Here is a 17,031-nt window from a genome sequence, read left to right as displayed (position 1 = left end):
TAAGGCGCCATGCATACAAGGATGGGAATAAGGAGCCATGCATACAAGGATGGGAATAAGGAGCCATGCATACAAGGATGGGAATAAGGAGCCATGCATACAAGGATGGGAATAAGGAGCCATGCATACAAGGATGGGAATAAGGAGCCATGCATACAAGGATGGGAATAAGGAGCCATGCATACAAGGATGGGAATAAGGAGCCATGCAGACAAGGATGGGAATAAGGAGCCATGCAGACAAGGATGGGAATAAGGAGCCATGCATACAAGGATGGGAATAAGGAGCCATGCATACAAGGATGAGAATAAGGCGCCATGCAGACAAGGATGGGGATAAGGAGCCATGCATACAAGGATGGGAATAAGGTGCCATGCAGACAAGGATGGGGATAAGGAGCCATGCATACAAGGATGGGAATAAGGCGCCATGCATACACGGATGGGAATAAGGAGCCATGCATACAAGGATGGGAATAAGGAGCCATGCAGACAAGGATGGGAATAAGGCGCCATGCAGACAAGGATGGGAATAAGGCGCCATGCAGACAAGGATGGGAATAAGGAGCCATGCAGACAAGGATGGGGATAAGGAGCCATGCATACAAGGACGTGGATAAGGCGCCATGCAGACAAGGATGGGGATAAGGGGCCATGCATACAAGGATGGGAATAAGGAGCTACGCATACAAGGATGGGAATAAGGAGCAATGCAGATAAGGATGGAGATAAGGAGCCATGCATGCAAGGATGGGAATAAGGAGCCATGCAGACATGGATGGGAATAAGGAGCCATGCAGACAAGGATGGGGATAAGGAGCCATGCAGACAAGGATGGGAATAAGGAGCCATGCATACAAGGATGGGAATAAGGAGCCATGCATACAAGGATGGGAATAAGGAGCCATGCAGACAAGGATGGGAATAAGGAGCCATGCATACAAGGATGGGAATAAGGAGCTACGCATACAAGGATGGGGATAAGGAGCCATGCATACAAGGATGGGAATAAGGAGCCATGCAGATAAGGATGGAGATAAGGAGCCATGCATACAAGGATGGGAATAAGGAGCCATGCAGATAAGGATGGAGATAAGGAGCCATGCATGCAAGGATAGGGATAATGAGCCATGCAGACAAGGCTGGGGATAAGGAGCCATGCAGACAAGGACAGGGATAAGGAACCATACATGCAAGGATATGGATAAGGAGCACGCATACAAGAATGGGGATAAGGAGCCACGCATGCAAGGATAGGGATAAGGAGGCACGCATGCAAGGATAGGGATAAGGAGCCACGCAGACAAGGATGGGGATAAGGAGCCATGCAGACAAGGATGGGGATAAGGAGCCATGCAGACAAGTATGGGAATAAGGAGCCACGCATGCAAGGATAGGGATGAGGGGACAATGCATACCCTTATACTCGAGTCAATAAGTTCTCCCAGTTTTTTAAAGCAAAATTAGGTGCCTCTGCTTATACTCGGGTCGGCTTATACAAGAGTATATATGGTAATCCTACAGATTTAATCTCTACACTGCTTGGAAGATATTGAGGGAATTATACCCCTCTTTTCAGAGGTACACTGTTGTTCTTCACCCAGGTAATACTGGTTCTGTTCAATATTAGAAGCCAATAAATCTATTCACTATATAAAAAACAATTAGAATGTCTCAGCATGTGTTTCTGGAGAAAGTCACCTAATAAAACACGGAGCAGTCATAAACAGACTCTCTTACCTTGAGTGGCAATGTAATGACTCGGCCGCTGGTATCCCTGAAACAACATGCAAATAACTGTTCACTTTCTGTCATCTACTTCAGCATTTGACGAGAACAAGCAATATCATCTGGAAATGTTAGGCAGTGGCAACCACTACATTCACACATTCTTACAGACAACTATACATCATGGGTAAAAAAAACCTGCAGAACACAGCTATCAAGTCTACTTTAGTAATGATGTTGTTAAATGTTTCCTGATCGATTTCCATTTTGTGGTAGGGGTGCAAGCATTTACTAAAACCGTCATGAACGGAGGCAGGATCCACTTTACAGTGGTCCTATCAGGACAATTTATACCACTGATACTAGTGTAGTGGCTGTATAGGTACTAGAAGGGAATCTTGCCACATAGTCAGAACAGCATGATATAAGGGAAGAGACCCTGATTACAGCTATGTATCACTTACTAGTATGATGAGTGAGCGTGCTCGGATATGGTGTTATCCGAGCATGCTCGTCCGCTAATTGCCTAACAAACAGGCAATCCCTGTATGTGTTGCGGCGGTCGAACAGTTGTGAGACATGCAGCCACAGCGAATCGAGCATAGTATTCGAGCACGGCGAAAATAATCTATTAGCACACGCTGCTCTGATAACACCTTATCCGAACACGCTCACTCATAAGTACTTACTAGGACTTAGACTAGTAAACCTCGTCCAATCCCGCCACCACCACTGATGGACAGCGTTCTGTGTACACTGTGCATAAGTAGAAAACTGCCAATCTGTGGTGTGGACGAGGTTATAGAGCTTAGCATTTAGTGCACTAGTAGATCTGAAGCAGAGAAAATGGTGATTTTATGAAAACTACAGCAACAGCCCAGTAAGTGACATCACTGGAATCAGGGTTTCTGCCTCTCCATCACGACGCTTTCAGTTGGGGTAGCAAAAAGCTGGTGACAGATTCCCTTTAAAGTCATATGCAACTTATCCTCAACGTGCCTTGGTGTCATGTATTGATGCGCACAAAGTACATAGACAAGACCCCAAATCATCTCCAGGCTAATTTGCAAGTGGTTTTAAAGAGAACCGGTCACTAGATTTACACTGCCCAAACCACAGGTAACATGAATCAGAGAAACTGGATGCCCGAATGCAGCCAAGTGAGAAAACAGTTTGAAAAGCGGGCCAGGGACGATACAAAGATGGGCCTGACTGGTCCGGTACGGCCTCTGGCTAGCTTCTCCCAGTCCTGCTCCAGTTGATGGACAGGACTTTCTCGTGCTCTCTCTATACCAGGGGTGGGGAACCTTCAGGCCCCAGGGCCATTTACGGCCCTCGATGACCTTTTATCAGGCCCCCGACCAGATTCTCAGGGACCACATTCTTGGGCAGGGAGCTGTATTTTGATTGCCATGAGCTCATTAATTTCTTCTTGCTCTGTTAGCACACACACAGTGTTCACTACTGAACACTGAAGGGCATGCAATGAAAGATTACATCCTGAAACCAGTGCCAGAGTCAGGATGTACTTTGTGGGTGGAATTTGTACTGGCCCCGAAGGATGGTAGAAATATCCAAATGGCCCTTGGTAGAAAAAAGACTCACCACCCGTGCTCTATACATACATATGGGAGATACCAATCAGTCAAACGGGAGCAGACCAAGAAGACTCCAAACCAGGGGGGCCACACCAGACTAGCAAGGTGTCTCCTTATAGTTCCCGATCAGCTTTTCAAGCAATGCTTTCTCAGAAATGCTGCAGCGCTTCAGAGTAAAACACACTTGGCTGCAACTATGCAGCCAAGCTCCAATTCATACTGCTCATAGCTTTGGCAGCATGAACTTAGTGATAGGCATTGGATGGCTACAAAACAGTTAAAAGTGTTGGTCTCGGAGCTACATAAACTTAGCCCAGTTCCATTAGTAATTGTCCAGATATGTTTGGTTTAATTATAGCAAATGAACTCATAACCCCATAAGTCCTAGAACGGCAGTTATATATTGGTAGCCACATGGTAACAAAAATAACATCATTTTAGACAACTTGACAACCAGAGAACTATTGTCTACCAATAAATATTTTTATAAAAGTCAGAGGGAGAACAGCAGAGCTTTGTGCATTTACAAATGCCTATTGCAGCTCCTTTCACACAGCATTGTCAGTTTTGCTGTACTCTCCCCTACACCCACACTGACTGCCGAGAGATGAAAGCTGGAAGTGTTTGTAATGACACACAGCGCTGCTCAATTTTATACATTTTATGCAGAGATCACAGAGGAGAGCAGTGATTTATGGCATTATATGCATCACAGGAGGATGCCCGCTCTAATCTTCTCTAGGCATGTGCTCTATTTTTTTTCCCCCCCAGCATTACACCTTCTGATTGCGATTGGTCAATATCATGCAGGGGAATAAGTACACGCCCTCAGAGATGAATCTCTGGTAACACACACTTAGCCTTAGCATAAATTCAAATTTCAACTTTACATGCCAATATCTTCATAACTGACATGAAAAAAAGTTTTATTCAGCTCTGCAGTTACTATACCATGATGTGACTAGTTTACTATGCTCAAAATGGTATGTTTTTTAACATTAATTTCATGAAGTTGCATTTGTCTGAAATTCCAGGCAGTGGTGAGCACATGCCTAATAATGAGAGGCTCTCAGTTACATAAAATAAACTGCAACACCATATAGACAAGAAAAAGCAACAGAGAGAGCTACATGCAGGAAGGAGATGAAAATGCAGCCGATCAAGGGCTTTCTTTCCTAGGAAATGAGTGCCCAAATAACTTTTACCTGAAAATCACATACTACTCCCTGACAATTTATCTAGAGAAGAATGGAGTACACAGCTAATATACATCATGCATAAGGGACACCAAGTCCATCAACAGGTTTTACAACAGTTTTTATTGCTCTCATGCCATAAAACATCTTATATGGTGTGCAGACCAGGAAATTTGGGACATTTGATTCCTTTTTAATTGATTTTATCTTATAGCAAATTTAGCATGCTAAAATGTAAAACCTCTCTTGAACTTTGGTGTCCAACAAAGGGGAAGGTGCTGATTGAAGCATAACGACTAGTCCAGAACTGAAAGCCTCTCTCTAGAGCCTTTACCAAAGCTCAGCCTCACAATGCGTCTTCTCTGGCTTTTTAAAGTATAGGATTACATACATAAGGCCATGACAATCTAACAATGTCAGCTAATAACAAATCTAAGTACGGTAATCACATTTCATTTTGTTTTTATACACAGAAAAATAACAACCATAAGTAAAGGCAGTTTTATGAAATGTGATCAGTTCCCAGATGTCTGTAATATCAAATGAGGACACATTTACAATCTAAGAGAAAACCCTCTATGTCCTTGGTATTGTGATATCAAAACCCTAATGTTTAGGCTGTAGTACAAAATCTCAATCTTAACACAAAATCTAAATGAATGGTTGCAGGGCATTTTAGTAGGTGCATGAAATAGTTGAAAAAAATGCAAGTTAATTCCTCATGCCATATACAGTGGGGAAAATAAGTATTTGATACACAAGTTTTTCTGTAATTTTTATCGTAGGTACACTTCAACTGTGAGAGTCTAAAATAAAAATCCAGAAAAATCACATAATTAGCATTTTATTGCTTGAAATACTGTAGGTATTTGATACAATAGGAAAACTGAACTGAATATTTGGTACAAAACCCCTTTTTTTCTGGAATTACACAGTTCATACGTTTCCTGTAGTTTTTCACCACAATTGCAGGGATTTTGGCCCACTCTTCTGAAGATACAGATCTTCTCCAGATCTTTCAGATTTCGGGGCTGTCACTGGGCAACATTGAGTTTCAGCTCACTCCAAAGATTTTCTATTGGGTTCAGGTCTGGAGACTGGCTAGTCCACTCCAGAACCTTGAAATGCTTCTTATGGAGCCACTCCTTAGTTGCCCTGGTTGTGTGTTGTCATGCTGGAAGGCCCAGCCACGACCCATCTTCAATGCTCTTTCTGAGGGAAGTAGGTTGTTGGCCAAAATCATACGATACATGATCCCCATCCATCCTCCGTTCAATACGGTGCAGTCGTCCTTTCTCCTTTGGAGAAAAGCACCCCCAAAATATGAGGTATCTCTCACCACATTGGAATGGTATTCTTGGGGTTGTACTCATCCTTCTTCCTCCAAACACGGCGAGTGGAGTGGATACAAAAAAGTTCTATTTTGGTCTCATCTGACCACATGACCTGCTGCTCCCTTGCTTCTTCTGGATCATCCAGATGGTCATTGGCAAACTTCAAACGGGCCTGGAAATATTTTGATGTGAGCAGGGGGACCTTGCATTCCCTTGCAGGATTTTTATCCATGACGGTGCACTGTGTTCCTAATGGTAATGTTTGAGACAGTGGTCCCAGCTCTCTTCAGGTTATTGACCATGTCCCCCAGTTGAGTTCTAGGCAGATTCCTGACCTTTCTCAGAATCAGCCTTACCCCACAAGGCGAGATCTTGCATGGAGCCTCAGACCGAGGAAGACTGACAGTCATCTTGTTCTTCTTCCATTTTCTAATAATTGCGCCATCAGTTGTTGCCTTCTCACCAAGCCTCTTGTCCTGTAGCCCATCCCAGCCTTGTGCAGGTCTACAATTTTGTCCCTGGTGTCATTAGACAGCTCTTTGATCTTGGCCATGGTGGAGAGGTTGGAGTGTGATTGAGGATGTGGACAGGTGTTTTTTATACAGGTAACGAGTTTAAACAGGTGCAATTAATACAGATAATGAGTGCAGATTAGGAGGGCTTCTTAAAGAAACACACAGCCAGAATTATTGCTGGTTGGTGATTAAATACTTTTTTCATGCAAAAAAATGCAATTTAATTATTTAAAAGTCATATGTGATTTTCTGGATTTTATTTTTAGATACGGTTCTCACAGTTGAAGTGTACCTACAATAAAAATTACAGACTTCTACAGTCTTTGTAGGTGGGAAAACTTGCAAAATCGACAGTGTATCAAATATTTATTTTCGTCACTGTATCCTCCTGATAAGCAAATTCAAGCCCTCTCTTCTCTAAGCAGCTCTCAACTTCAAATATGTATGGCCCAGGGCGTATCGGCAACGTGACCGCTGTTTTTTTCTGCAGCTCTGATAAATTATAGGTCTGTCAGATTTAGACTTTAAAATAAACCCCCTTGAATATTGGTTTTGTTATTTACAGTAGCCTAGGCTTTCAGACTATATGCAGGCTCCGATGACTGGTAGCAGCTGCCAAATGAACACATTTTAAAGTGGTTGTCTGGTACATAAGTCATGTATGAAAATCTATTTTTAAAGCCCACCAACTTTTTTTTTTTATTAGCTTTATTTGAAAAATTCCTACAGTTCTCGTTTTATTTCTAATCCCCATACCGGTTTTCTTATTTTACCTCTTGTGACTTTTCCATTCAATTCCCAGCATGCAATGGGGAGTCTCAAAGGGGATGTCATCAGGAAGATGGTGCTGCAGTCACGTCCCTGTAGCTTTGATGGCCCCCTTAAAAAGTATGTTACGAGGGAGCAACTGTGATAAAAGCAGGGTGGTCACTTGTCCTGTGCTTCTTTAACTGTGATTGGTTTGGGAAGTCATAAGGGGGCGGTGGTGAAAGAAGCTGTAACAAGTGAGTGCAGTGCTGCCCCCAATGATGTTTTAGGGGAGGGGTCAGTGATCGAAACGGCTGGCAAGTGACTGTAGGGCTGAATCCTGATGATGTCCAGTTTGAAAATCCCCAGTGAATGCTCGAACTTGAACATCACAATAGGAAAACAGATACAGGGATTAGCTGTGTAGGGGAGAACAGAAAGCTCTTTTCAAATAAAGCTAATTTGGGAAGTGGCTAGGTTTTAAAAACAGATATTTATGCAGGACATTTTATGCATCAGACAACCAATGTAGCATCTTAAAGCATAGATTAATTCTACACACCGCAAGCTGCTCATTTAACTAACAAGGAGATTTAATACATTTTGGATGAGGATTAGTGATGAGCGAACATACTCGGATCAGGTGCTATCCGAGCATACTTGAGTGCTAATAGAGGGGGTGCTCTAATATTATGTTTGAGTCCTCGCGGCTGCATGTCTCGCAGATGTTCCACAGCCGAAACACATGCAGGGATTGCTTGCTTGTTATGGAATCCCTGTATGTCTTACGACTGTTGATCAGCCACGAGACATGCAGCCGCGGAGACTTGAACATAATATTAGAGCACCTTCGAAGTCACTATTAGCACTCGAGTGTGGTCGGATAACACAACAGAGCACGCTCGCTCATCACTAATTAGGAGTAATCATCCATCATGGACCGTTTGCACGTGAGAAAAAAAAAAGGACTCCCCCTGCATATTCCAAAACATACCTTTTATAATGTCTCCCAAGCCATAAGCTAGTGAGCACAGTCTGGTCTGATGGCTGTCTGTGGTCTGGGGTCTACACACCTCATATCAGCAGAATCGCCATCCTGCTGCTTTGATTGATGTGGATGATGCACGTCATCCACAGATCCCTGCAAATCTCGGGCCCATAAAAGTGCACTTTGCCGTACCCTACTAAGGCCAGAGCAAAGTTGTTGAAAGTGTATGCATCGGCAAGGAGCAAACCCCAGACCACCAAAGCTTAAAGGACTGGATGGCCCTAGTTATCATATGGTGAGGGAGTCAAAGTATTTTTAGGGATATGCGGGGGGGCTTACGGTACATACCGTAATAGTAGTAATTGATAGTAGTAATGGACCAGTTAAAGGTGGTGGCATGAGTCTATATTAAGCAAACCTGGGGACAGGTTCCCTTTAAAGGCGTTGTTCAATATTTGGAAAAAACCCTTCCTAAGAGAAATAATGCCCCATCTAAAATAAAGACAGCAGATACTCAACTACTAAACCAGCGCCAGCAATGTCGACACTGACTGCTGACTTATGGAGACAGAAGACCAGTAAAGCTTTCTGCACTCTGGCTGGTTCTGAATAAAGACTTGAGGATCCAGGTGTTGGATCTATAATGTGGACACAAAAAAGGTGCTAGTATAATGGCCACCTGAAAGGCCATTGGGGGCACAAATAATTACTTTCAGTATACAGCAAAAGTTTTTTCACAAGCAAAATTGAAAAACCTAGAACACGCAATACAACTGGAAATTAAACATTTGATACAAAAAGTACACTACGTTTTAACGAAAAGCATGAAGCAGCCAGATACTCAAAACATTAAAAAAATAAATAAATAATGAGCATGGAAAGTTATTGGGGAAAATAGAACGCACTTTAGGGACCTTACAAAATAAATTGGACTATTTTGCCAGGTTACAAAATTGTGCTACATAATAGTAAAATAAGAAAAAACAACTGAATAAAAAAAAAAGACAAACGATACAAAGTTATTCAGGTGGAGCATGCACAAATGTTGGGTAATAAGCATTAGTCGGAATCAGAAAGTAACTGGGGACAATGTCTATAAGTAAATATTTACTGTAGGGGTCTGTTATTCACATATAGTGGTACTTACATCCCTGTACAGCCAAATCTACAGCCCAAACCAAAGTCAGGTGTGAAAGAAAGCACAACAGTGTCAGTGAGTACTAGGACTTCAAACAAGGAAAGTGTACAGTTTTCTCTTCTTTTTACACACTTGCAATCAATTTCATAAGCAATGACATGCGGAAAAGAAACACTCACAAACAAAAGCCAAAAGCTCAAAGCATGCAGAATCGGGGAGAGACGAGAGATGGTGCCGCTCACTTACATCAATATAATTGGCGTTGATGTAGTCAGAGGATGGGTCGTCCTCCACTGGCTGTAGGATGACTCTTGAGTGGTCATCTAGCAAAAAGGAAGTAGACAAGATGTTTCATTTTTTTTTAAAGGAAAAGAAAGTCACCATTATTTAAAAGTGACAACCATTTTATTATATTACATTTCCACTTCAATATTCAACCAATTACAATTCACATCAACTGACACTTTATCATATACATTTTTTTTTTTTTTAAAAAAGTGTAAAATCACATTTCATGCTCTTTTCAGAAGGAATAGAGAAACGGAAAACTTTTTTTTCACACGCACACACACACACGCGCGCACCCGGCTTCAGAGGAAGAATGACGAGATAGGGAAGAAGCCGCATGCGTGAGGTAAATATAGTGATAGCAATGGCACTGCTGCTTGTAAATCATGTTATCACGCCCACAGGGGCATGATAACCTCTAAGTGGGCCACTAACACCCCCTCGACTAGTCAAAGGCCTCATTTACATATCATAATCAGACTTTAGACATACTTTTTCTAAAAATTTGTTTGTGTGTGTAAAGTAATAAAGGGACTGTTAGTCAGGGTGTTTAGTGATGTTGACACAAATGCTATTGGTTCTTGACCAGACAGGTTCCCTTTAATTCCAGGGACCCACAGAACCTTTTACTGTAGCTTACAGAGCAACCGCTGTTTTCATTCTTATTTTATAAATCAATTGCACAGATGAACATAAGCAACTTGGTAACAAATCCTATCAGAGAAATTTGCTTCGCTCACCTCCAACTGATCTTTCAGTCTCAATTCATGGGTAAAATCTGTATAGATTTTAGATTCCCCCTACCTGAGATAAAAGGAGGAGGATGGAGGCGCTAGAAATACAGGCAGACACAGATTTTCTGCTCAAATGAAATGACAGCACCACTTTCATGTAACAACAGTATTGAAATGTGGAGCTCCGCCAGAAACTCGTACATGGGAGTAGCATGGTTTGCATGCATATTGTATGTGTACAGTCCTCAATTTTCTTGAACCAGCTGTATGCTTTGTTTTCAAAGATTTAGGCCCTGAGTCGTCAAAACTTTTGAAAAGTCTCAATTTTTTTGGAGCAATGCGAGGCAGTACAAAATGTTAAAAAATTACATTTAACACCTTTCCAACATCGGGCGTAATAGTACGCCGATTGTGGACACCCTCCCATTGATGTGGACTCCGTTGGTGAGCCCACATCTTTCCCAGCACATGTCAGCTGTCTTGAACAGCTGACAGGTGCCTAGATCATCAGTGGGTGGAATCGCTATCCACCCGTGGCTATTAACCCGTGAAATGCCGCTGTCAAACTCTGACAGCTGCATTTAACATGCGCTTCTAGCAATCCGCCCATTGGTGACCCCTGTCACATGGTCGTGGGTCACCGATGGGTTGGTATGACAACCAGAGGTCTCCTGCAGACCTCTATGGTTGTCACTGACAAATTGCTATGAGCGCCGCCCGGTGGTTGGCACTCATTGCAAGTGAGTAATTCTGCTACATACAGGAGATCTGAGCATCGCCTGCATGTATCAGAGCCAATCAGCTTCTAGTCTCCCATGGAGACTATTGAAGCATGCCAAAAGTAAAAAAAAAAAAAAAAAAAAAAATCGATAAAAGTTCAAACCACCCCCCTTTTTGCTCCATTCAAAAAAAACAAAACAAAACAAAAAAAAAACAATAAAAAAAACCCCTAAAAAACAAACACACATTTGGTATCGTCGCGTTCAGAATCGCCCGATCAAAACAAAAAGGATTAACCTGATCGCTAAACGGCGTAGTGAGAAAAAAAGTCAAAAAGCCAGAATTACGTTTTGTTTTTTTTTGTAGCCACAACATTGCGTTAAAAAGCAATAACGGGCAAACAAAAGAATGTATATGCATTAAAATGGTATCGTTAAAAACATCAGCTCGGCACACAAAAAATAATCCCTCACCCAACCTGAGATCATGAAAAATGGAGACGCTATGGGTATCGGAAAATGGCGCAATTTTTTTTTTTTTTTTTAAACAAAGTTTGGAATTTTTTTTAATTACTTAGATAAAAAAAGAACCTACACGTTTGGTGTCTAGCAAAACAAAAAACAAATGTGGGATTGCATTTTGTTTTTGCAATTTCACCGCACCTGGAATTTATTTCCCGTTTTCCAGTACACGATATGATAAAACCAATGTTGTTGTTCAAAAGTACAACTCGTTCTGTAAAAAACAAGCCCTCACATGGCAATATTGACTGAAAAATAAAAAAGTTTTGGCTCTGGGAAAAAGGGGAACAAAATACGAAAACGCAAAAATGAAAATACCTCCGGTCAGGAAGGGGTTTAAAAAGCTGCCTATGAGCTGTGTGTCCATGCTTGGGACCTGGTCCTCCTCAGCCTTTATTCACACAGAACGCCACTATGACGCAGGGTAAGGTTTCAATACTAATACAAATTTCGGTACACCTTGACGTTGGTGGGATGGGTTTTACGCTTTTTAAAAAAAAAAAAAAATATAAACCCTTTGTTTACTATGTACCCAATGTTATTTATATGCACTATTGCTCTTACTTATTTACTTACAGTAGGGTATTTGATGTTGTTTCTATCTTGGGTTTTGTTTGATGGCCAGTGTGAACATGCTCCTATACTGCATTCATACCAACTTGTACTTCAGTTCATTTTTATCGGTTGGGCAAAAAGTTTGCAGCTTTTGTCGTTTTCACACAATTTATGCCCAGCACCAGAACGGGGCGAACCCCTCTCATCAAGATCATGTTCCTTTACAACAAAAATCTTACTCAAGTCTCCAACTAGAGTAAGTAGAACATGCCACTGCAGACACACCAGATTCATTAAGAGACATACAACTCAGAGAGTTGTTTGCCTCGCACGTCCCACCGCTTCATCATTAAGACCGGTTTGAAAACCGATGGTCATGATGAATCGGGGCCCTAGATGGTATCACTAGCTAATGAAATAGTTATTACAAACTACTTTTCATTAGGCTAGGGCTACACAGGGTCACTGAATGGGGTTGCAACCAACAGAGTCTGATTTTTTTCACTTGTAGGTTTTGGTAGTATAGGCGTCACTGCTATAGCACCGCGATGTAGCAGCGGCACGAAGCGAACTTCGATCTCACGATGGTTATTGCGGCCATAGTTGCTGTGTAGCTCTAGCCTGAAGGTGATATACTACAAAGCAGGTGGATAAAAGAGCAAAGAAGTTCCATTAAACACAATAGAACGTTTTCATTAATCTAGAAAACCATGAACGAAGACGACTTACAGGCGATGATGTTTCCGTATCTATTCTTTGTCCGGTTCTGATCTTTCTTTGCTACCTCCCATGATGCAGACTGCCCCTCAAAGAAACTCTGCAATAATAAAACATAAATACGATATCCACATGGAATTTCTTACATTTCAGGAATAATGGGAAGATTAAACTAGTGAATATTCGATAGTGCAGAAACATTAGTGAATTGTCGAAAAAATGAAGAAAAATCACAAAATTTGTTGTTTTTTTTCCAGCTATGGGTGCTGTTAGGCTGGAACCAATACCTCATACTCTTCCTTAAATCCATAGCTGTCAGAGGTCTTCATAAGGTTAATATGCTGAAGCAGGTCGGCCACTCTGATGGCTGGATGAAGCTGGCCCGTCTGGTACGGAGATTCAGTGCCTTCACACAAGTAACGTGGCACATCCAGGAGACGGCTGGACTCTGCTGGTGCAGTATGGTTTTCATCTGAGAACACAGCAAAAAAAAAACCAAGACATTTCAGCAAAGACTGGTTAGACTATCGGTTTTGCACACCAAGTAGCACTTACGTCTACCAAAGGACTAAGTACAGTCAATAGTATCGAGTGGATATAAAAAGGATAAGAAAAAAATTGCTTTTCAAAATTAAGTGGATTCCCGGTTTGTAAATCTTGAAAGGCTCAGGAAGATATTGGTGGCTATACCTTGAATTCACTGCACACTAAGGCGTTGTTCACAAGCAGTTTTTTTCTGCAAATAAGAAGCTGGATTTTTATAGCACCAGCAAAATTGGAGATTTTGAAAATCTCATGCACACGTTTCTTTTTTTTTTTTTCCTGGGTTCACTTGATTTGGAAAACGGCAGCGGTATCCAAATCTGCAGCGTGTCAATTCTTTCAGTGTTCAATTTTTTCACCCACATAAAACAATAAGAAAGAGAAAAAATGCCAAACCGTTTTTTTCAGGAATAAAACTAATTTTATTAAATGTGTACAGTGGACAAAACATGTATGTAATCCGTGCCAAAAATAAGCAGCTAAAATCCTGCGTGCTGAAGGCGTTTTTACTGCCAAAAGAGCAGATTTTGGCTGCAGAAAAAACCCTGCAAAAACCACTAGCCGCGGGATCACAATGTATCTTTTAATAACACAATACACAGTATGTGCATCCGTATTTACAATAAATGGAATTACACATGATAAATGATACCACTGGAAATAAAGAGTAGACGTTTGGGCTGTATATTCCATTAGCTCACATGGTAAAGACATAAGTTGTCACTTCCCTCATGCCTGCTGACTGAGGGTATGGAGAACATTACCAGTATACACCTCTATTATCAGGAAAACAGCAAGTATGTGTCCCCTGGACCTGTAGACTCTGGGCAATGGAAGTAATTCAGGTTTGGTGACAGCATGAGATTCCCAGTGCTCCAATACATTGAAATAAGCCAAACCCGTCTTCCACGCTTCACAGGACATCCTCAAGTTTGTCTGAGGCTTCAAAGCAGTAAGGCAGGCATCTGGCAGGAGCAGCTGGGGGTGGCATCTGCCATGAATTACCGCAGTAGCACCTCTCAGCAAGATTGTTAAGCCTAGCTGTCTAATTACTGGAATTGTCACACGCAAAATGGATTTTACCTGCAAGAGATTCTAGTTAAAGTGGTGGGTTTAAAGCATTACAATCTGGAAGATTAGGACAAAAACACACCTGTCATCCTACTTACCAGTGATTGGCACTGAAGCGGGGCGGCAATGGGAAAAAAAAAAGATTTTTACATATTATTCTTTGTTACCCCGATCAAGCTGTACGCACGACGTATTTTATGGTTATGGTTTGCAGAGATGGATGAAATAGATGGACAATACAGCCATGCAGACTAAAACCAACATACAAGGAGGGGGCGAAGCGAGTACGCATGGCTAGGGTTACCCTACAATCACGAAAGACCAATACAGCAGGCAGTATCACCCCATCGGCGCTCTAACAAGGTTAGGGGAATGTGCGATTTGCGACATTTTTGAATAGTCACATGGAGGCCAGCCCAAGGAACGGGCAACGTTTGCCTCGCACGTCCCACCACTTCATCATTAAGACCGGTGTGAAAACCGACGGTCATGATGAATCGGGGCCCTAGATGCTATTACTAGCTAATGAAATAGTTATTACATTGTAGTGTCATTGTAGTACATTGTAATGTCATTGTAGGCAAAATCTGCAGTGTAGCCATAACCATAGCCGACCTAAAAAAAAACAAAACAAAACAAAAAAAAACACTGCAAGTAAAATCCAAAATAACCATTATCGAAGAGCATGTAAGAAGGGTGCACAAAGGCGTCCAGCCACAGTACATAGCCTCAATTAAAAATATACTACACCCTTTTTTTTCAAATCTCGACTCCTTGAAGGAGCACTATACACAGGAAAAAGAATTTATCTGCAGCTACTAAAAGAGCGTAGCAGGAATCAGGTGTTAAGGAGGATGCACACGGCTGATTGCCTTCAGATTTCTGGAGATCTGAAGGATATTTCACATGAGAGATTTCGGTAACAAATTTGCAGCCTCGGAATATACCCTTTAACTGTCTGGGATAAGAAACAAAGCCTTTGCTTTTTTTCTCCACTCGAGAAATAGCGTTACGCTCGTTCACAGGAGGCATCGGATATCAAGCTCAGCCCCTTTCCCTCTCAACGAAGCATTATTCTCCTATTAAAAGGCAAGGTGCCAGATTCATCATTGCATTTCCGCTAGTTTTTAGACGTGAATACCTTTCAATTAGTGACTTTGTGACAATTTCTGCCTTGGTTTAGTTATCTGATTTTTATGCCACTGTGACTTTTCCAGATGTTTTATTAGACAGATTCATGAAATATGACTTTTACAAGAATACGTCACAAAATTGGGTGCAACTATGCTCCAGTTGCCTTCTGGAGTGATTTTATGTACTTATGTCAAAATGTTACATTTTACTTTGCATGCCACTTTTTGCACTAATCTCGAAATGGTTAGCACAAAAAAAGAGAATTTTGGACTTCATGCAAACAGAGTGTGTGCCATTTTGATGAATTTGGTGAAAAAAAGTTATCAAAAACCACAAATTAAAAAAAGTGAAACAAATGATGAATTGAGCCTAAAGCATTTGTGTAGCTAGTTGTCATATAGTCAGAGAAAGGTTTGGGAGCTAAAGTTGTGATGTTCTCCCAAGACACACTGAGGAACATTGGGTGGGATAATATACTGTGTGCTCTGTACATTTCAGTGTTATGTCCTATAAACGAGACAACCCTGGGATGTAACCAAGAAAGAAACATAAAACAGTGCCAATATACATTATGAATAGTGAGAAAATGCAAATGCAAGTCGCTGGTTATGGTAAAAACCATATGAGCTTAGTGGATATCCGGCATCTCTCCCTTCCAATAACATTACAACCGCGCACACCAGCCTACTGCATGACACTTGCGATCTCGTCCGTGAGTCAGCTGGTGTGTGGGGCAGCAACGTCATCAGCAATACTCACGTCCGATGCAGAAGTGAGAGGCGTAGGATAACCCCTTAAATTTCTCACACACTATGTTCATTAATCATCGTCACTTTTGTTCCTCAAAATGGTCTCATCGTTCTCTCTGAAGAGATAATTCGCATATTTAATTAACCAGAAGAGCATGCAAGGCTAATAAGTCTCCTCACGCTGACATGCCAGACTTGGCTCATCGCTCATCACAAGGAGAGACGTTACCCCTTATTCCAGAGCCTCTATCAGAAACATATTCCACACCAACACAAGCCAGGATTACATTTTCCATAAGGTTTTAGTCCTAACAAATTACAATAAATCATTTAAAGGCCCCAAAATAGAACTTTCTTCGGATATTGAAGGGGAAAATCAATCTATGATACGGCCTGTTCTCCTCCCCTCTGAAATGAAGCGTGTCCGAGATCTGTACGTGTGCGCACTTCTAAGGCCCATCCATGCGTCCAGGCTACCTGCTGGTACTCATTTTACACCAGCAGATTTTCTCTTTGTTTTATCAGAATGAAAGTAAACCCTTCCAAATAGCTTGATATTATAGGTTTATATCTGGATAAGCTTTTACCATGGAAGAGATAATTGTAAAAGAGGTGTATCAGAGGCGTGAAATAGAAAATGTAACCTGAAATCTCCAAGAGCACTGAAGTAGTCTCCCACTACCTGTTTTATAGAACGTGTCTCGTTTACCTATATTTCCCGGTAAGCAGAATGTCAGCGGCAGGGTTAGGATGTGC

At 41.6% G+C, this 17,031-nt stretch overlaps 1 protein-coding gene across 9 annotated transcripts in view; it reads right to left on the bottom strand.

Annotated features, from left to right (window-relative positions):
• PTPRK (protein tyrosine phosphatase receptor type K) overlaps positions 1-17,031 on the bottom strand; it is a 413,915-nt gene that overhangs the window by 28,364 nt on the left and 368,520 nt on the right. For 8 of the 9 annotated variants that reach the window (XM_069726055.1, XM_069726057.1, XM_069726060.1 and 5 more), the window contains 4 exons: positions 13,066-13,250; positions 12,791-12,878; positions 9,490-9,566; positions 1,740-1,776 (listed from right to left, as the gene is read on the bottom strand). In XM_069726055.1, coding sequence (XP_069582156.1) covers positions 1,740-1,776; positions 9,490-9,566; positions 12,791-12,878; positions 13,066-13,250 — 387 coding nt within the window. Of the gene's footprint in view, positions 1-1,739; positions 1,777-9,489; positions 9,567-12,790; positions 12,879-13,065; positions 13,251-14,490; positions 14,503-17,031 lie in introns of all 9 variants that reach the window. The other variant, XM_069726064.1, reaches the window with a different exon arrangement.

The sequence above is a fragment of the Ranitomeya imitator genome, chromosome 5, assembly GCF_032444005.1.
Source record: "Ranitomeya imitator isolate aRanImi1 chromosome 5, aRanImi1.pri, whole genome shotgun sequence".
NCBI lineage: Eukaryota > Metazoa > Chordata > Amphibia > Anura > Dendrobatidae > Ranitomeya > Ranitomeya imitator.
Note: the sequence above shows the minus strand (reverse complement) of the source record. Positions and strands in the feature narration are given on the sequence as shown.